We start from the raw sequence: 21755 nt of genomic DNA, 5'->3' as shown, positions 1-21755 counted from the left end.
GTCCTGTGCAGGACACCCCAAGAACTACACCATATATATTTTCTCAAAGGTTAAAGTTATTTAAATTTGGTCTGTTTGAAGATGTTTTCCACTGTGTTGTGTGGGATGGCTGCACACCTCTGGGGAAGTGTTTCTCATTTGTCACTTTTTTCTCTCTCACAAACAGTGATTAGAAATTGAACAAACTGAACAGAGAAGGAAAGGAACACAGGAGAGCGGAAATAAAGAGAGGGGGGAAAAAAGCTACTGTCCAAAGGAATAAAGAAAAAAGCGGCATATGAGAAAAATAACTGGATTTCACTTTATTTGTCTGCTCACTGCCCAGCTCTCTGTTCAACCCTGGGGCAAAGGCAGAACTAAAGAAAGACAGGAACCCTTAGTGCCTTAAGCCCTTTTGATGCTGCTGCTGGGCTGGGTCTCTCCCACCACACCACTTGCAGTGGGCTCAGCACCAGCGGGAGCAGTGCCACTGTGATGCCTCACACCAGGCAAAAATGGGACTGTGATGCTGAGGGAAGGAGAATTTGTTCTGGGGAGTGAAATTGGGCTACAGTAAGGGGTCTTGTGTTCAGTGGATTCTCTGTTAATCTCCCAGTCTCTGTCTCTGGCCAGCTTGGGGAACTGTACGTGTTTGCCACGCCTGTTCCTTGTTTTGGATGAGCTCTGGTGCAGACAATGCAGACTGTTACACAAGGAGGGCAAGCTGTTGACTGATCGAAAATCAGAGCTGCTTGAGTTTGTGGTGTCAAGACAGAAAAGTGAGTAAAACAATTCACTGAAGCTGACACAACCTTCCCTGGAGGAGGTCTTGTCCAGGGTGTTGCCTGGGTCTCCCATGTGTCTCTCCTGGTTCATAGGAGGCAACAACATCCCATGCATGGTGCTGCTGGTCAAGCTCTGGACACAGGGACCAATTGTTTTGTTTCTTTGATCCTTGGATTTGAGCTTAATCTACAGCAGGCTCCCCTCATCTTTACCTTTCCCTCCTTTTCTCCTCCTGCCAGACCTTCTTCCTCCCATCCCCTTAACCTCTGTATAACAGTAGGCCAAAGCAGAGCTCCAAGCTAAGACTGGGGCAAATATTCAAGTGTTTTGTAAAATACTTTTTTTTTTTTTTTTTTACTTCCATATCAGGATAAAACTCCAGGATGGAAACATCTGAGTTGCTTTACTTGAGGTTTTGTTTATGTCAAGTTTTTTATTATATTTATTTATTTAAAGTAATTTAGTTATTATCAGTAAAGCTGGGTGACTTGTAGACTCTTCAGATCAAAACTATCCAGTCTGGACAATAATACTTTGGAGATGTGCTGAAATTGGGTCTTTGAGGCTTGAGATTGAGTGATTTTCCAAATACTACAATGACCTTGTAGGGGACCCCTTGCAGGGTTTTTCAGCCCCCCATCCCTTCTGTCCCTGCTTGTCTTGGTGATGCCCATTTCCTGCTGATGCATTTACATTTGATTCGTAATTTGACAAGAAAAAAAAAAAAAATTGGGGGATATGTTCTGTTCTATCCTAAATGCACCCATCCACCTGGAAAAAAATCTTTCACCAACCACCACATATATATAAATGGGAGAAGTGGTAGTCTTAAATTCCTGGAAATGCTGCAGTAACACTGTGCTTTGGACCTATGTGGCCGAGCATTTGATTGCTGTGTCCCCCTCTTCTTCCAAAGGGACACTTTATTCCTGTCTGGGTACCACAAACTCCTCCTCTTTGTCCCCAGGCACCTATCGAGGAGGCAACAGCGTCCCTCCTTTGGCAATGGATCTGAGATGAGGTTCTTTCTTGGCGAGTGTGGCACATAGAAAGGCATCCTTTTATAACCAGTGGCTTAGGTAGATGGAGCTGACACTTGTGAGCTGCAGCACTTGTGGCATGTGGCCTGGGGCTGCTGGTTTGTGCTGTAGGATTCATACACCAAAGCAATGTTTTCCGCGAGGCGCCTTTGTACGCTGCGTGGTCAGCTGAAGTGAACCCCTCTCCATTCATCCAAAGCAATTCCCCAGCGTGAGTCAAAGATTACATTTTTTGATGGGGAACTCGAACTTGATTTAATTAGCTCAATAATTGTATGACTTTCAGATACCACAAGACTTTAAATGCATTTAAAAAAATTACTCCCTGCCCGAATGGCAGACGACCAAATTCTTTATAGCAACCAGAGAGCTGAATTATTACAGAACAGATGGAAAAATACTTCTGAATTTTTAAGAAACTAGGAATTTACAGCCTAGATTTAAATTTATTTTGACCGAGATGTGAATAACAGACATTTTCAATCACATGCTCTTTATAGACAGGTGACCCATTGCCTGCTTTCACTGATATTGAAGCAAATATCTGTGTCTTCCTGAAATGACATTTCATCACACTTCATCACCAAGAAAAGTCTTTTCCTTGCTACCCTGTTTATTTTTTCACAGCTTTGGCTATAAAATTTCATCAGCTGTTTTTCCAAAAACTGTTTCTTACCTTATGTGGAGCTATTTGCCATAAAATGTTACATTTCCCCAAAATACAATATTCTTTCTGATTGTCTAAATCTCTGAGAAAAAGCCTATTCTGGCAGCTGGGGGGGAGGTTAGTAGAGGGGTGGGTTTTATTTCTCTGGCTGTGAGTGAGAGCAGCCCTGAAGAGCTGCCTAGAAAGCCTGTACAAGGGAAGGTTTGTTAGCATCCTGCAGGGATTCGCCGTGTTAGAGGACAGCGGAGGGACAAGCGCATGGGGCAGCACTGCAGCACAGACCATCCTCCCAGAGGGCAACAAGGCCATGGTCCCCTTTGAGCAGCTCAAGGGACAGTTTGTCCCTCTGTGCTAGCAAAACAACTCCCACCTGGGGAAGTGGCCCCAGCCCAGATCAGCCAGAACCTTGCAAGCTCCTGCCAGGTGGGGTGGGCAGCGAGAGTCACACGTGTGGAGTGACAGTTTCCATTACGGGGCATCGGTTCCCCTGCTGCCCTAGAAGTCAATACTAATGATGACAAATAAGCAGTCAGGATTTGGACACATTGGGAATGAGATTGCACAGACAGCCTTAAAAGTGTCCTGTTTATTCACCTGTCCTATGATACAGGCTTGGATTTCAAGGTTGTATACACTCCTGTCAAGGTTACCTGCCTCATTCACTGTGAAACACTGATGGGATGTAGGAGGCTGTGTGCAGACTTGCTTGCATCATTTGCTGTGCAGAAGAAAGTTATTGCATGACACAAGAAGAAAAGGTGGGAAAGACCTTGGACTGTGTTTCCCTTTGCCAGCTGACCTCCCCTCTCACCCTCAGTGACTGGGCTTGTGTTATGCTGAGTCTCCTCACCCACAGCCAAGTGTGCAGAGCCACGGACCCCAAAATGTGCTCAGAAGCTCTGTGCTTCCCTGGTGTAGGTTTAATGGCAACCTTCTGTCCAGCCATCAGAAATCCACATGGCAGGACCAGGCTGGCTTGGACACTCATCTTAATGCACATTTTCAGGGGGCTGGAGATGGTTCTATCTCCAACAGCAAAAGCTCTCATTGCCAGGAGGTGCCTCTGCCCTCCTGTCTGGGAGGACAAAGGCCCATGGGGATGGGGTGAATCCCAGCCTTTTCTAGGAATTGTATTTCAGGACAAGGGAAAACTGGTACAGGGGAACAGGGAGCCATTAAAATGAGAACCTGCATCTAAGTGGCTTAAGAAAACTGCAGGGAGAGATTGTATTGTGGTTCATCATGTTTCTTTCCCTTGTGTTTTGTTATACAAGCTGGCAGAGATCTTCTTCAAAAATTAAAAAAAAAAAAAAGTAACCTGGAAAATATTTTTCACCTTCTCCTTTCATTTCTTTTTTGTGGGTGATGACATAAATACCAGTCAGATGAATCCTGGCTTCTCTGAAGGGGTGTGCAGAGCGCAGGAGTCAGCAGAATCCTCCCCATCCCCAGGCGCTGCATACTCAAACTTGTAGCCAGCATCAATGGCACAAAGGCCCACTCTCTCTGCATGTAATGCATGGTGACTTTGATAAAGTAGACACATTTGTTTCCTACCCGAAATCCCTGATCAGTTTTCTCTGATCTCATTTCCATGGTAGAAGGTCCATAAGAGTTGGCGGGGTTGGTTGTAGATCTTGCTTTAACACAACCACTCTTACATCTCATGCTGTGCATATTAAAACTTACCACATTTGATAGTCAAAAGCTGATTCAAATGCCTTACCACAAGGATTTCCCAATGAGCTCTGACAGATTTCCTCTGTCTCCCTTTCTCTTTCTCTCCACTACTTTTTTTGACACTCATGCATATGTGCTTTCTACTGGCAAGCTCTCAGTCAGTCAGCTGGTTGGTTGGTTGGCTTTTCGATAGAGAAGACTCAATCCAAGAAAAGACATCTTTAAGTGGAATACTTTGAGGTTTGTGCTTCATTATATTCAGGGACTACTCAGGGTTTCAGTGGCCAGGAAGTAGCTAAGCTGTTGTTTGCTTAGCATACTGTCTCTTGCACTAATCAGGCATTGCTTTGCCTTAATCTAAAAAAGGCCAGTTCTCTACTACGTCTAATAAAATGACATTTATCCGTACCTAGAGGCTGTAGAGCACATTTTGTTGCAATTAATTTTGCAGTAAATTGTTCACTAAAACAGGAAACTGCCAAGAAGGGGCTTCCACACTACACGTTTTACACAAGCCTTGCCTTCTGTTTATTTCCTCTTGAATATGAGCCTGCCTGGGCCTCCAAGATCTAGGAGGTGAAAAAGGCCTGATGTTGCTTGTGAGGCAGTGCACCATGTTGGTGGGGCAGCACACACTCATGAAGGCTCAGGAGCTGAAGAGAGGACTTCTGTGTCTCTGTTTGGGCCCACAGGACTGTGAGCCAGGAAGGATATTAAGGAGCCAACACACAAGTGAAGCAGAATTTGTTAGGTGTACTGTCTCAAAAATAGTATCTATATAGAGAAATGTAAGTGTGAGAGCGTACATGAGTTGCTAGAACCTGTCCAGAGAAGGACAACAAAGCCAGTGAAGGGTCTGGAGCATCAATCTTATGAGGAGCAGCTGAGGCAGCTGGGGGCATTTAGCCTGGAGAAAAGAAGGCTCAGGGAAGACCTTATTGCTCTCTACAAACACCGGACAGGAAGGTGTAGCCTGGCAGGGTCAGTCTCTTCTGCCACACAACCAGCACCAGGGAAAAGGGAGATGGCCTCAAGTTGTGCTAGGGGATGTTTAGATAGAAGGTTTGGAAAATTTTCTTTGCCGAAGGGCGTTCAAGCATTGGAACAAGGGAAGTGGTGGAATCCCCGTCCCTGGAAGCATTCAAAAGACGTGTAGGTGTTTAGGAACATGGTGTAGTAGTGGTCCTGGCAATGTTAGGGAATGATTGGACTCAATGATCTTAGAGGTCTTTTCCAACCTAAATGATTTTGTGATTCTATACATACAAGTATATATGCACATCTCTTTATAAATACATATATTTCATATAAATATAGAGTGTGTACAAATGCACACAATGTATTCTTTGTATATGTGTATATATATGTGTGTGATCAAAAACAAGCCCAGAAACCTAACATAGGGACTACCCAAAGTTTCACTTTGCCAGCCCACTATGCCATAGAAAAGTGAATAATTGACATATTGCTATAGAATCTAGTAAATCATGCTGCTTCTCATCTTGCATGGAATAAATCCCAAACTGGATGGAGACCTTAATTTTTTCTTCCCATTCAGTAAAGCTTTCAGTACTGTCTCTCACCGTATCCTTCTGGACAAAAGGTCAGACACACAGCTGGATAAACACATCATGTCATGGGTGAGCCGCTGGCTCACCACTCAGGCACAAAGGGCTGTAGGGAATGGGTGACATCGGACTGGTGACCTGTCACCAGTGGAGTTCCACAGGGCTCCATCTTCAGCCCTGTGCTCTTCAACATCTCCATGAATGACTTGGATGCAGGACTGGGATACTGAGCAAGGTCACAGATAATACAGAACTGGGAGGAGCTATTGACTCCCTCGAGGGCAGGGAGGCCCAGCAGAGACCTCAACAAATCAGAGGACTGAGCAGTCACCAACCATATGAAGTTCAATGAGGGAAAGTGCTGGATTCTGCATCTGGGATGGGGCAACCCTGAATGCACAGACAGACTGAGGAATGAGAGGCTGGAAAGCAGCGCTGTGGAAAGAGAGCTGGGGGTTGATGGCAAGTGGAACATGAGCCAGCAGTGCCCTGGCAGCCAGGAGGGCCAACCCTGCCCTGGAGGACATCAGGCACAGCATGGCCAGCTGGGCAAGGGAGGGGATTGTCCCGCTCTACTCTGAGCTGGGATGGCCTCACCTCCAGTGCTGGGGGCAGTTTTGGGTGACACAATACAATAAAGGCATTAAACTACTAGAGAGTGTCCAAATGAGGGCAACAAAGATGGTGAAGTGTCTTGAGGGGAAGCGGTGTGAGGAGCAGCTGAGGTCACTTGGTCTGTTCGGCCTGGAGGAGACAGAGAGGAGACCTTACTGCAGTCTTCAACATCCTTGTGAGGGGAAGAAGAGGGGCAGACACTGATCTCTTCTCTCTGGTGAGCAGCAATAGGACCCGAGGGAATGGCCTGAAGCTGTGTCAGGGAAGATTTAGATTGGATATTAGAAAAAGTTTCTTCCCCCAGAGGGTGGTTGGGCACTGGCACAGGTTTCTCAGGGAAGTTGTCACAGCACCAGCCTGTCGGAGTTCAAAAGGACTTGGACAATGCTCTCAGGCACGTGGTGTGACTTTGTGGATGGTCCTGGGCAGGGCCTTGATGATCCTTGTGGGTCCCTTCCAACTCAGCATAGTCAGTGATTTAGCCTGTCCCAGGGGAGGTTGTGGTAAAAACTCACTCAGATGTGCCTAAGTCCTACACACTTTACTCTCCTTTCCCCAGCTTTCTGGTTTTACCATTATACTGAAACAGCAACCATTATTTTAGACATTTGTAATAGTCACAGGCAACAAAAATCTTCATCCAAAACTTTAATTGAAAGATTTATCCAAAACTTTATCCAAAACTTCTACTGTCCACCAGGGATTGCTCAAGGTTTGGGTTGCAAGCAGTGCTCTGACTTAATTTCTACTTAAAATAGACTTCGTACATTGTCCATTGAAAAACAACAAAGGGAAAGAAATACCTGTCAGAAGAACGTTTTGGTGTAGGACATGAAAATATATAAACCAGCAAGCTGTGTTCTTGGCTCTCTGCTTTCCCCCTACTTCCCTTCTTAGCAAGAGGAAAGGCAAGAGTGGTACCTTCAGGTCACATCCATCACATCAGTCCTTTTTAAATATGAGGACCTGATCATTGTTTGACTGGTGAGATGTTGTCAGGGACTGGCAGCATAAAGGCATAATGATATTGCACCATAAATTCAAACCATGTTTCTCTTCTCCAAGCTGGGCTGCAGGTCACAAAGATCACTGGGTGCAGCAGTGCAGCAGTTTGTATTTACTAGCTGGTAATAACACAATCTGGACCACAGTGTGAGCTTATTTACATGGGTGTCAGCCCAGAGTAGCCTCTTGGTGCCACTGGATTTATACAAGATTTACACCCCTGCAGCCAAGAGCAGAATTTGGCCCTAAATTATGGTGCAGTTAAAGACCTCATGTTTCTAAGTTGTGGAGCATTGTTTACACCCACATGAAACAGGTCGTAAAATGCCATTGCACTGATTTGTTGGAGTGTTAGGCTCAATTTGCTCAGGTGTAAATAACTACCCAGTGGGTGGCATAATATTTGCATCCTGTAGCTTAAGGCGTTGCTGTCTGCTGCAAATCAGTCAGGCTTCAGGCTCCAGTATCCTCCTGGGAGCAGGATGGATCTTCTGGCCTGGAGAAAGTGATGCAATAGCAGATTGCTAATGAGTGGGAGTTCATGGGGCGTGACAAACATAGAATAAAATTGGAATATCTTGTGTATACTTTCATTCTTTTTTTGCAGCTGAAATCTCGTGTCCTGATGACTCCTTTAGCAATCTCTCCACCGAGAAGCACGCCGGAGCCAGATATTAGCTCAATCCCCCAGGATGCAGCTACGGTACCCAACTCGGACACCCCACAGGCTCTCACAGGTACTCAGCCTCAAGTGCTCCTTGACCAAGGGGTGAGCAGGAGCCACGGGCTGACAGCCAGATGTAACAGCCAGATGCTGGGCTTTCCAAAACAGGGGGAGCTCATGAAAATGGGGTGTTTGCAGATTAGTCTAACTACCAGTGGCAAAGAGCAGAGTTATCCTGTAAGATTGTATTTTTGCTGCTGTGTGTCGAGTTTAGTGGAGATGTCAGTTCTATTCCTCTTGAAATGTGAACATCAAAAATCCATGAATGCTCTATTTTATACCTAACATTTTCACTCCATCTAATATGTTGCAATGACCAACCTAAATCCCTGTGTGAGCATGAAGCATCTGTTACAGTTTGGGGAGAACAGAGGAGCCATGGTCTGACCATAGGCAGGGCTACCAGCACAAAAACCCCAACGCCTTATCACAGCAGCAGGCGTGGTCATTTCTGAATGTAGTCACAAAACACAGCCTCACGCTTTCTTTTTGTTTATATTACCACAAGTAACATAGGTCAAGGCTTTTAAACTAATGTAAATGAGAAGAAAATCAACAAGACAGCTGATTTACCCTGGGATTTCAGCAGAGAAATGGATTAGATAACACTAGAATCTAAACACAACACATAAATCCCATTATTTCTTAGCTGGGATGCACAGAGGAGAAGTTTTCCATCTGCTCTGGTGGCAGAATGATACTAAACTGACAATGGCAATAATATATTTTATTCTCGTTTATCCCTTCACACGCAAAGTCTGCAAAGCACTTGGCAAACACCAGGTGAGAGGATGGAAGTGCCCTGAGGGGTATCTCCAGGGCTGCTTTTGGAGCAGGACAGGGAGGCACATTCCACCAGCCCTGCCAGATCACAAGGGTGGCTGCAAAGGCAGGGGCTCCGTGGTCATTTCAGGCTCAGTGGATACAGTGCCCCACACCTCTGTCTGCCCATCCTCATGCCACTGGCACCTTTCCTCCCAGCATCCTCCCAACAGTGCCTGCAGGTTCCCACCAGAGCAGGGCTGGCAGGAGATGAAGGGAAGCTCAAGCCAGCTTTTACCTCCCTCTCTGCTTCAAAAGGACTGTAGGGACCCCGGCTCTGCAGTGGGGGACTCAGCACATTGCCTGCAAGCTGCAGAGTGCCTCCCCCAGCTGAGTCCCGACAAAACCAGTGGATTGTCACGCAGAAGCCACATTCTGAAGATTTGTCAAGGTATGGCACTCTGGGAAGTCTGAACTCTGACATTCCCCTGCAATTCCTGTATGCTGCTGCTGTATTTTCAGTGCACTGTCCCTTTGTTTGTTTGGCACTTGGAAGGTGTGAAGTGGTATTATGATAAATATGATTTCTATTACCCTCCTGTTTACCCAGGATGTAGTGCTTGAGCCCCTTCTGCTGGTTCCTGCGAGATGGGGGAGCAGAGTGCACTCTGACAGTTGCGCTAGATTTTCATTATGGTGATGCAAACAGTAAATTATTTCCATCTTTACACAGCTGTCATCGTGTCCTCCACTCTGCTTGATGGGGGTTTTTTGTCACATATCTGATTTCTGTCAGAAGATAATGTTATATTGTTTGAGAGATGACAGCTCAAGCACACTCAGCCAGCTATTATAATATGTCTCACTTTAGCCTGGCTCTGGGCTGTGTCTTAGTCGCCCTTAGTTACCGCAATGCTATCCCTGCTCCCCCCGAGATGCACTTAGCCTCAGCCAAGCTTAAAATAAGTTCATGGTAGTGAGGAGAACACTCATTTTTTTGGCTATTGTTGGCAGGCCTGATGGGATGTAGAAAAACTGACTTTGCACCTTATGAGAGGAGGCATGCAAGGCTTGGCTGTGGAGAGGCTGGGGCAGACTCCCTCACAGCCCCTGTGTGGCACAATCATGTTGTTGCAGTCCCAAAATGTGCACTGCACACCATGTACAGTTTCCCTCAACTTGATGCAGCTTATAGAGTGTTAGGTTGGACACAGAGGGTTAGGAAGCTCCCAAAGACCAGATTCTCTGCCATGGCACTGTGCAGCATAACCCCCCAGAAATTACGGCTGCATTAGAATCAGAAGAAGCAAGGATCCAAAGCCTTTCCAAAAGTCACCCCAGAGCAGTGCTTCTCACAGTGGCTCTCAATGAACCAGTCTAAAAACAGAGGAAAAAAAAAGCCAACAACCTGAAAACACAGCTCAGGTTGGCATTCCCTCCTTGCTCTGAGGTCACCGCTGGTAGTCACTGTTCTGCACTCCCAGCACATGTTTCTGGTCACAAGTTTCATGGAGCAGGTAGACTCAAGAGAGCAGACCCCAGGCACAAGGAGGAACTTTTTCAGATGTGTGTAGCTTATCCTATCCCGTGACACTGAGCTAGACCTAAACTCAGCTTGTTTTGCTCTGGCAATGGGTCATTAGCACAAGGAGGTCTGGCTCTGCCATCACAAATGGCAACAGTTCACCAGTGAAGGAAGAACTTGGGGAATGAATAGAAATGTAGAATGTCAGCATTTCCTAGGATATTCTCAGGACTGTTTTGTAATAACCTTGTTGGGATTTTATGTCTGCAGTCTGCATTTATGTCAACAAACAAGCAAACCTGGGGCCGTACCTTGACAGAAAGAAGGTGCAGCAGCTGCCAGAGCACTTTGGCCCGGAGCGGCCATCGGCGGCTCTGCAGCAAGCAGTGCAAGCCTGCATCGACTGTGCACTCCAGCAAAAGGTGGTCTTCTCCCTCATCAGGCAGGGCTATGGAGGCGAGATGGTGTCAGGTAAAGCATCTTTGTAAAGGGTTTGTGGCCATTAGGAAGCGCTTGAAGCGTTAAGTGTCCCCCAATCCTGACTGCCCTGGATGTCATGATCCCATCAGTTGGATGGCAACCAGCTTTGAATATTCCTTATGCTTTTGTAAAATGAGCTGCTGCAGAAATCACCTTGGTGTCAGATGAAAGAATGTTGGTAAGGGGTATTGCAGTGGTGATTCAGGCAAGGAACATGCACTCCAGAGTCTGCCTCTCACCACTCTGGAGCAGTGCTGAGGCCAGGGCTGAGAGATGTTTTCATGCAGCTGTTCAAGAATGGGCAGCAGTGCCAGCCCACTTCATGACACACATTGCCACCACAAGTACACATGCATGCCTCTTGTGATGAGGGTGGCAAAACTCTGGAACAGGTTGCCCAGAGAGGTGGTGGATGCCCCAAACTCAGATATACCCAAGGTCAGGTTGGATGGGCCTTGGAGCAATCTGAGCTAGCTGAAGATGTCCCTAGTCATTGCAGGAGGGTTGGACTAAGTAACCTGTAATGGTTCCTTTCAGACAAAATCTCTCTATAACTCTATGATTCTGTGTTTCTCAAAAGGACAACTTTCATGGAGTTTAGCTGTTGGTGTGTCCCCTGCCTGCAGCTCATGAACCAAACCTGCTCTCCACCCCAGGAATTGCACAAGTCCCATGGCAATTCCTCATGCAGCAGGACTGCTCACAGTCTACACAAATATATCAGAGAGAATCAAAGACCAAGGGGAACTTCCCAGCAGCTCCTCACCTTCCCACAGTGGCACTTCTTGCTGTGTCCTGATGAACCTCCCATGTCCCACGATGAATGCCCTGGCCTGGTTCTCAGCGTGAATGTGAACTGTTCTTCTATCACAGCAAGAGTTTTGTGTCACAACATTCTTTTGGCATATGGGGATGCAGTGGGAATGAAACAATGGTGGGAATATGGGAACAGCACTCTCCAATGAGCTGCTGTAGATGAGTCAGGCATGAATACAAAGCTGAGGATTTCAAGTCCAATCAGTTTTGCAGGGACTGCAGCTGCTCAACTGTGCCACTGGGACCTTCTTGTGTGGGAGCCCAAACTCTGGCCCTCTGTGCAGCATATAAATCCTGCTTCTTCCCTCTCCTCAAGCTCTCTGTAATCACAGGTGTGCCTTCCCTAAGGGACACCAGAAATACTCTGAGAATGATCCAGATTTGTTCACAGAAACACAAGACTGAAGCAATTCAGTGCAAAACTTCACTTTTGCCTAGTTCTGTGCTGCATGTATGATTTTCATTACAATCAGGAGAGTCATATTATGCACCAAGCCTGCCAAACTCCTTGGTCTCAGTTCCTCTGAGCTGGCTCAGCTTCAGCTTCACCTGAACTAAAAGCACCTGGTCAACATTTCTCCCAATTTCATGCTTCTTCTAGTCATCAAAGAGAGGTGAATGGCCTCCTAGTCGTGGCATGGCTCTGCAATTGCATCTCACCCTCAGCAGTGCAGAGGTTTGTCAGGGGCTTTTCAATCCTTCCATGGCTTGGCTCACAGATGTTCAACCAGCTGTGGAGCATGATCCCCCACAGCAAACTTACACCAACAGGAAACCTCTGAAGTTATCCCCAAAATTATAAGTCTAATGTTGCATTTTTTTCTTGTTAGTAGTGATGGGAGACGGTAGGATTGGGAAAGAACCTTCCAGGTGGAACATATCACATTGTCCTCCCTGCAAACCTGTTGAAATTGAATGTGTCTTGCTACAACTGATCCTGGTGGGTCTGTTTTGACACCTCTACCCCTCCCATGGCTGGGACCTTATGCCCTTTTTGTTTCCTGGCTAAATATGTCCCCTGACAAGTTTACCAGGAATTTTATTTGCTCTGTTCTTACCCTTAAATGTATTTCTAAGAGAGCCACCCTCATCCTTCTAGGCTGAAATACACAGTTCCTTTCAGGTGAGGAAAATGACTGAATCAGTGAAAGGAGTGCAGGTGTCTTGCCACGGTCCCACACAGCAGGATGGTGGTTTCTGCAGTGCCACAGGGAAAATTTCTGTTCCCCAAACATCAATTCAGTCTGCCTGTGCACTTCTGCAAGTGTAAATTCACCCTTCTTCAGCCTGTATGACCAGAATGATGCCCATCAATCCATCTCAGGTTTCTCCAGAACTTTGAATAGTGGCTTTAACACTTCATTTTCTCTCCTGGAAATATTTTGTTCCACACTTTCTGGAAATACATCTGAGCTTTTCATGACTGTGTCACCTTGCTGTTTTATGCAGGTTATTTTGAGCCTCTTCAAAGAGTTATGGATTTGTGCTTATTTTCCAGATTTTTTTCCCACTCATTTTTACTATTACAGAAAACAAAATCAGTTGATCCTTTCTGTGCAATCTCCCAGTCATCTTCTCCATCGATGATGTCTGCCAGCCTACAGCATTCACAAGAAAATCTTCTTGTGCCAGCACAGACTGCTGCTGGTTTCTCTCTGGGACTTGGGGTCTCCTGCCAGCAGACCCTGTTGTCATTTCTTGACCCGCCTCTTGTATGCAATCATTTCCAATTTAATGAAAGATTTATCATACTTTACTGAATTCTGGATAGACCACAACTGCCAACATTCCCTTGCTTATAAATGCAGTTAACTCAGTAAATAAAGATCAGTGATGAAGCTGTTACCTCTCTCTTCAGTACAGTCCTGGTACCTTTCATTCATTCACAACCATTCCTTTAATTCTTATCTCTCCATTATCTTTTAAAACCTTGGGTACTGCTGAAGTCAGCCTAACAGCCCATCACTATTGGTGATCACTGCAGATCACTTTCTTTCTCCTTCCTTAGACCAGGGTATTATAATTGCCTCCTTCTAATCACACAATACAATTTTCAGACGGATGCATATATTAGAAAACCTTGCACTGCTGGCCATGCCAGTCAGCATCTTTCAGCTCTCCAGGGGGAAGGTGATCTGGGTCACATAAACTCAGCTCCATAAGCTTCTCCAGTTAGTTGTGTGCCTCAGGCAGTGTAATTTTGCAAAATATTTTAAGACATGCAAATACCCGAGTAAAATTATTTCCCCTGCTCTCCTTCTCTCTTCTGCCATGCATCCACAGGTATTGAATTGCTCCTGTTTTGCTTTCCAGTTTCAGCTTCTTTTGAGGGCAAGCAGCATCTCCAGAACCTGCTGGTAGTGAACAGCATTGGGTATGTCCTGCGCTTCCTGAAGAAGCTGTGTCGCAGCCTCCTGTGCGACAATCTCTTCAGCAACCAGCCTTTCCAGCAGTACAGCGCCGTGACGGACAGCCCGGAGGGGTATGAGAACACACAGATGGAGGCAGGTAGGCTGCTTGATCACCTTGAGCTCAAGGTTTAATAGAGCTGGAGAAATGACTGTCTTTTTCTTGGTGCTGTGCTCTGTGTGATAGGGAGCCATACAGGCTCCTCTCTGGGGCCCTTCCAGAGGGAGGCAGTGAGCTTACTGGAGGTATTTTCCCAGTGGCTCTAGAGGAGGCGTTTGGGTTAGAACCACCATGTTGAGGTGCCCCAGCTAAGAATTCTTGGGCCAGCATATTATTATGCTGGTACATATTATTAGCTGTGGCATAGGCAGCCTGGATCCCGATCTGCCACCTCCATCTGTGAGTATAAACCTAAATGAGCTGTGACTGCTAAGTGATTTGCTTTGCCACTTGCAGAGATGTTTCTCCTTGATTAAAATCCTCTGGGACCAGCAAGGTCCCTGTCTTAGTGCTTGACCATGTGGGGCAAAGCCTGGAGGAGCTGTGGCATGAGGCAGATGCATCCAAGGATGGTGATGGTCCTGAGGGGTGCCGGCCCTGAGCAGCACTGGGCTCCCAGATGGATGGGCACTCCTGAGCTTCCTTCCTGTTCATGTTCTGGGACTGGGTGCTGGCCCCACACAGCCTCCAGGGAGCTGGGACATGCCTGCAGCCCCATCTGCAACCAGAGGCTGGAAAGCTGCCCTGGGGCCTCACTATGGCATTGCAAAAACTGGTTTAGAAAAAAAGAAAGATGTAAATTATGGACATGAGCCTTCATTTCACCTGCAGGCTTCCTCCTGACTTAAATTATTTTTCCTTTTCTTTTATTAACAACACAGTGGGTGTTTGGGGAGGACACTGTTTCTCATGCATTCAGTTTAATGGCACATACATGGTGACAGATGAGTGAAAGGTGTTTTAGTGTCCACAATCATGATTTTTGAATCAGTTGTTCACCAAGAATACCCTCAGTGTGTACATTGCTCACCAAAGCCGGGAGAGGGCTGTGCACACGGTGCAGAAATCATCTTTTTGTACAAAGAAATCCAGCTGCCGCTCTTACACATAGGGGAAGAAAGGCAGGAGTCCAGACTGGAAAGCAGTATTTTTCTTTCCTCTCCACTAGGACATTTGCAGCAAGCTGAATTCTTCTGAGAGGTCAAGGGATTTCTGTAGCACTGAGTGAGTGCAGCCCAAGAGGCCTGGCATTTGTGTTTGCATTTGCATTTTAATTTGCATGTATATATGCATTTAGTTTCTCACGGCAGGGCTGTGTGTGAGAGCAGGCAATTCCACAACCAGAGTTTTTATAGTTGCTGTTACACTCTGAGCGTCCCTCCCCACAAAATTCCAGAGCAGATGTCCCTGACACCATCCTCGCTGGATCTCCCCAGACACTGAGGATGGGCAAAACATTATTCTTCCCTCAGACTAGACAAGAGATGTGGGTGTAGGCAAGGCTTCTTTCCTGGGTCTCCCACTGTGGGGTGGTGTGTGTGTGTGTGTATGTGTGCAGTCAATATCCCCCCCAGAAGCAGCATGGACTGGGCAGTCTGGGCGAGTCAGGTAGGTTTAGATTAGATATGAGGAAGAAATTCTTTACTATGAGGGTGGTGAGGGGCTGAAATAGGTTGCCCAGAGAAGCTGTGGGTGCTCTATCCCTGGAGGTGTTCAAGGTCAGGTTGGATTGAGGTGCTGAGTCGATGCTTAATCCTACATTGCCTAGATCTCCTTCCATCTCCCCAGGAGCCAGCATTTCTCTGCAGCAAGGTCAGCACGGGGGTTCCTCTGCTGTGCAGAGCAGAGACAGGGTTTCCCCACGGTGCAGTGACAAGTGGGACTGTAGGAGCTCTGCTGCAGGTGGGTTTGTGAGGGCACCTGTTGGGATAAATCTCCCACGGAAGGAGCAGGGCCATAAAAATGCACCACAGGAAGCCATGCAAAGCAACCACATTTTTCACTGTTTCTGTTCCCCATCTTGTAATCGAGGTGTCTTTTCTTTTAAAATCATTTGCTTTTCAGCCCCTTTGCACCAATGAATCTAATCCATGTATTGACTTTGGTGCAGTTACTCTTGATTTACACCGTCAGAAGGGAGAGGAGAAGCCAGCATCGTGTCCAGTCATATTAATCCACTTATCCCATACAGGAATCACCTTTTAACCTTGCCCCAAAGCACATGCCCCTAAGCCATAATTCACCTGTGCTCACAGCAAGCTGCCAGATGCTAATGGCTGTGTACAGGCCAGGTGGGATTTGTTGACATATGCATATATCACTTACAACTGTGTTTTACATGCCTAGGAAGTGCACACTCATCAGGCTGTGCCTAGGGCTGGCCTCTGCAATGAGCCTTGTTGGCTGTGCATTACCTTCCCTGCACTTGAGCCCCATGCTCTGCCTGCCTTGCCAAGGCCCCTCACCTGTCTCATGTCTCACATGGGACATTCCCCAGGGCTCTCTCTCAGCTGTGAAGGGACTTTCTGGCTGTTATAGATACATATTATATTGTTGGCTTTTTGCAAATATTAAAATGAATGTTATATGTATAAGGTTAGAAAACTTTGTTATATTAATATAGTTCCTTCTATTTCTGTTATTGATGAAACTTAGAAATAGTAGTATAATATACATATGTGTTGAGCTATGGCATAGTATTAAAACAAAAGCTACTTTTGTTTGTATAACCCAAAGACTGAAAAAGATAGTTAGAGATGCCCTTCCATTCTTAGATTATCTTGTCCAGATGAGGACAGCAGTGACCAGAGCTCTTGGGGAAGAATTTATTGTATTTCTGTTATCAGAGAATGTAAAACTCGGTGGAGCCAAGAAGATTGATTTATTGAGAAGGGGGCGAGTCAAAAACTGAAAAAAGAAACATCCAAAACTTAAGAAGAATGTTTGAATCATGTATGAGAATTTATGGATATGTAGTAGGGTTCTGCTTTTAAGGAACAATCCTTTGTTAGTAAGGGGTGCTCTCTTGGCTGAATGCAGAGACATACAGCCGTATCTGTATACTATTCTATTTAATATTTCTATTAAACTTTTAAATGCTATAAAAAATATGTGAACTTCATTTTTCACATGGCTCAGGAGAGTGATTTGTGGGCAGCAGTTGACTCTGGTTGAGAGATAACTCTCAGGCCTTCCTCTGGGAAATGTCCAGCTTCTGGTCTGCATTACAGCAAATCCTGAGATGTTACCTGTCACCACAGCACCTGGGTTCAAAGCACCTCTGGACCTGTGCCCCAAAATTTTCCAGGGGAGCAGTAGAGCAGTTTGAAGTAAAATGATGGCAAGACCTGGGTGACCTGTGCAGAAAACTCTGTGAAGTGGGGCAGGGGATGAGTGATGGGAAACCAACAGAGATGCTGTAAAGTGCCTCCACTCTGTGTTTAGATTTCATAATTTGTCACATGCTCAGCTAACAGGGGCTTGGATGGGAGCATATGAAAGGTACATTTCTCAAACACCTACATACTGTTGGCATCCACCTATTAGATATTATATTATTCTTCAGAGGAAACCATGTTTGCTAAAAAAACTTATGGCTAACCTGATGGTGGGCACAGAAATAGAAGTTTCTCTTATGTGGAAAGCATGAAGTTTCCCTTTCAGTCAATCCTTTCCTTGCACTTTCTGTCCCAAACCTTGGGTTTTGGCTATTTTGTGCTGTTAGACAATTGATGTCTCCACATAGAGCATGGCTCCATGTGGCTGCAGCAAAACCTCATGCAAGAGCTTTGGTGGCCACCCTGTATTATTCTTACTACTGAAGAAGATGGGAAGGTCTGTGAATAATGTCCCCAGCCTTTCAGTTCTCCCCATGGCCAAGTGAAATTTGGAAACATAGATACCATATGGAGTTCCCTACCACTGTCCATGGGAGAACAGCTTCTCTTTTTGTGGCACTGGCTAGAAGTAGGGATCTATATGGAGCAGAAGCACAGCAGGACACTAGTGCCTCTATCTGTAGGAAGGTGGGCTCTTCCTATCCACAAGCCCTTGAAAAGCTGGTATGACAAGCACAATAGCAATGCACAATAGGAGTGTGACTAAGTAGGCAAGCCACTGGCCTGGGAACTGGATTTTTATAAGGCTTTCCCATTGACTATGTGGGCTGTGCCTTTATTTGAATATGTGTCAAAGGAGGGCAATAATTCTTACCAACATGTGCAAAGCCCTTCTAAAACTGCTAGGAAAAAAAGAACAATATGATAGAAAACCACATATTATTACAATCAATATTTTTTGTTACAAGCACCAAATAAACAGCAGCACAGAAGTTTCAAGCCCTGAGAGGGTAAGAAAAATGGTTTTTTTTTTTCCTTTCTAGTACCCTGGCTTGTTTAATCTTGTCTTGTTGCATGCTATGAAGAGCAGTGCTCCTGGCTTCTCAGCACACTTGGAATAAATGGCTTTTATGGCTATCAATAGCTTCAGTGCTCCTCAGCATTTAATTACCTGCAAAGGCCATTTATTGCCTCATATATTCCTCTACCATGATCATTATCCTTTAAACAATAAATAAAACATTAAGGTCACTCTTAAAGAGGGAGCAGAGCCATCCAGCCACAACAAAGTATAATATTAAAAGTTTATATGGTCTTTGGGGCTTTTGGATTGATGGCAGAGCCTGCAGTACAGCTGAGAAGGGCTGGGATGGCCCTTCCTTCCTTCCTTCCTTCCTTCCTTCCTTCCTTCCTTCCTTCCTTCCTTCCTTCCTTCCTTCCTTCCTTCCTTCCTTCCTTCCTCCCTCCCTCCCTCCCTCCCTCCCTCCCTCCCTCCCTCCCTCCCTCCCTCCCTCCCTCCCTTCCTCCCTCCCCTCCTCCCTCCCCTCACCTGACATGCCTGGCCTCCCAACCATCCTGGCTCCCTGAAACGAGGTGTTCCAGGTGGTAGCTCTGTGGAAGAGCTGAAGGAGAGGCAACTTCTGCTAGAGCTGCATGTTGGAGCCCAGAGGAGGAACAGGAACAATTTAGGATGGTCCAGAGAATAGGAAGTAAAGGCTATAAGTAAAGGGTTGAAAGAAAAGAGTCAGTCAGTGCTCCTGTGGAGTGGTTTCATAAGGGTGATAGCAGAGGCTTTAGCATTCATACCCTTTAAGGCTAGATCAGAGGAAACTAATAAAATGTACACTAAGAAGCAAATCCTGGCAGGAAGAAAAATAAGAGATGGATGGAAGAGAGAAAATTCAGCTGTGATGTATTTTGCCTGGACTCTATAGAATTGGCAGAATTGGATAAATTGAACTTTCTGACCTTTAAATTGTGAGATTACTGTTTGCTAACTCACAAATGAAGACTCTCCTTCTCTTCCTTTAGGTTTATGAAATTGTATGTCTTTGTGGATGCTAAGCAATGGAGCTGTAAGCAGAGACATCCCTTCAGCAGCCAGCCCAAGGGAAATTCTCCTTCCCACATTCTGCTGGGCTGTTTTACCTTCACTGACTTGAGGGGGTGCAAGAAAGTTCATCCCTTTTGAAAAGTTAACCCTAGGGAGGAGGGTAGGCACTCTGCTCTCAGCACTGAATAAGGAACAGACCAAAGGTGTTTTTTGCCTTCAGCCCAAGATGTGCTCAGTGCCATGGCACAGACACCAACAGCGCTGGGCATTGCCTGGGCTGCAGCTATGGAAGGTAGAAAAGAGAGCCAAGCTATGAAATAGAATTTAAGGCTGCTTTATTTCTCCTTATCAAAGGGTATGCATAAGGAAAGTGGATGAAATGATGGGCATAAATGCATGAAGCATGATGGATGAGGTCATATCCACTACAGAAAAGCATACCCCTGAGTATATGCATTTAATTCAAGCTTTACAAGCAGAGTCATGTGGAGGAAGCACAGACACTTTCAGAGCCCTAGCCAGGTAAATCATGTGATTGTTACTCTGTTTTAGCTCCAGATTTAGCTTTAACTTTGTTTTAGCTGGTTAATACATTTCCCTAGAGCTATATGATTCCTTTAGGAGACATCTGAAGCGAATAGTCCAGGCATTTTTTTAAAATAGCTTAAACTAAAGCTGAAACAGGAATTTCCATTCCTAAACTTTTAAAATATTGATCCAAATACCTGTGATCCAACATACCAGTATTTCAGGCAGTCAGATGAGCAGGTCACAATCCAGAAAAATGATGATGGGAGACCTATCCAAGCGCTGCAAGCATAAGCCAATATGACTCACCTGGTTTTTAAAAGTTACAAGTGGGAAAGGACAAAGTTACAAGATCCAGCACTTATTAAGTAAAAGATAAAACAAGAAAGGTTTTGGAAGAAAAGAGAACTTTTGCATGTGAATCTGGATGAGAGGGCACTTGCTTCTGGGACTGCCTGGTATATGGTTCCAGGGGCAAGGCCTGGACTTGCCCCTCCATGGCAGGAAGCAGAGACAACTGAGAGTGGGGAAATGGAATATGGCATTTAGGCTGTTTCAATATGACAGGTTTCAAACAAGATTCAGAATTTTTTTAACAGGACATTTCTGATATTTTCTTGGATGTTCTTCAGTTTTTCAGCTCAGTTTCACCCTCCTCGTGTTGCTCTCTTTTTTAGACTTTTATCATCATCCCTCCCTCATCTGTCTTTATCTACCTTCTGTTTCTTTCTATCCTTCCCCAATTCACTACAAAACAAATGGAAACTCACACACAGTGGCATTTCCATTTCCATGGAAATAAAACATCCACTGTTTTTACTTAAAAAGTCTCGGACACTGTTTAATCAACAGCACTCCCCAGTTCCTTAGGATTTATTTGTTTGCAGTAATTATACAGAGTGCATAATGCCTTTTGGAAAGTAGTAACACACAGCATCTGCCTGAAGAACATTAATCTGTTGGCAAAATGAGTGCAAAGCAAGGGATTAAAGCAATTAAGAGAGTACCAGAAGCAAATTGTTGGTGGTGATGTGCAGCTTGGTGTTTCTGCTGTCCATGGGCAGTGAGCAAGGTAAGGGTGCAAGGCAAGGAGTTGCACCACCAGCAGCTGGACAAGAGAAGTACATCCTCTGACTGAAAAAAAGCTGCAAATGGTGGCTTGGGGAATCAGGGACTTTATGGTGGGTTTGTTCATGGAAGAGAAAAGGTTACAGAAGTGACATAAACAAAAAAGGTGGCAGTGGCTTGATGGTCCTCATCAGAGAAGCCAGATGGAAGGAAAAAGAAGTGAGGCTGGGGATGAGCCCTAGGATGGGGTCCCAGGCAAGCCCAGCTCCCCAGCAGCATGGCACAGTGATGTGGAGGGATCTGTAGAGTCATGGACAGAGGAGGGGATAAAAAGGCTCAGCAAAGGGGAATTGGTGAGTTCCTAGCTGCTGGGATTGAGGTCAGCCAGGGATGTCAGAAGCAGAACCAGAGAAGACAGAAAAATAAAGGTTTTTTGAAGGGGAAATAAGACTTCAGGGCTCATATATGTTGCACTTATATGGCAGAAGAAAAATCAGAAAGTTCAGCAGAGCAGCAGCACTGGGAGAAATGAAACAAAGACTTTTATATAAGATCTTATACCTGCATACAAACACATGGATGGGCTCATGCTTTATAGGTACTATTCTACCTGATTTCTGGATGGTATTATTATATTTATTAATGAGCAAACACAGCTTATTTTGAAGTCACTGCATTTTGCTGTAGACATCTCACTTCTTGCACCTCAAAT

At 45.5% G+C, this 21755-nt stretch overlaps 1 protein-coding gene across 1 annotated transcript in view; it reads left to right on the top strand.

Annotated features, from left to right (window-relative positions):
• SCML4 (Scm polycomb group protein like 4) overlaps positions 1-21755 on the top strand; it is a 42315-nt gene that overhangs the window by 417 nt on the left and 20143 nt on the right. The window contains exons 2-4 of the mRNA XM_058836471.1: positions 7948-8077; positions 10622-10822; positions 13961-14155. Coding sequence (XP_058692454.1) covers positions 7948-8077; positions 10622-10822; positions 13961-14155 — 526 coding nt within the window. The remainder of the gene's footprint in view (positions 1-7947; positions 8078-10621; positions 10823-13960; positions 14156-21755) is intronic.

The sequence above is a fragment of the Poecile atricapillus genome, chromosome 3 (assembly GCF_030490865.1).
Source record: "Poecile atricapillus isolate bPoeAtr1 chromosome 3, bPoeAtr1.hap1, whole genome shotgun sequence".
Lineage (NCBI taxonomy): Eukaryota > Metazoa > Chordata > Aves > Passeriformes > Paridae > Poecile > Poecile atricapillus.
Note: the sequence above shows the minus strand (reverse complement) of the source record. Positions and strands in the feature narration are given on the sequence as shown.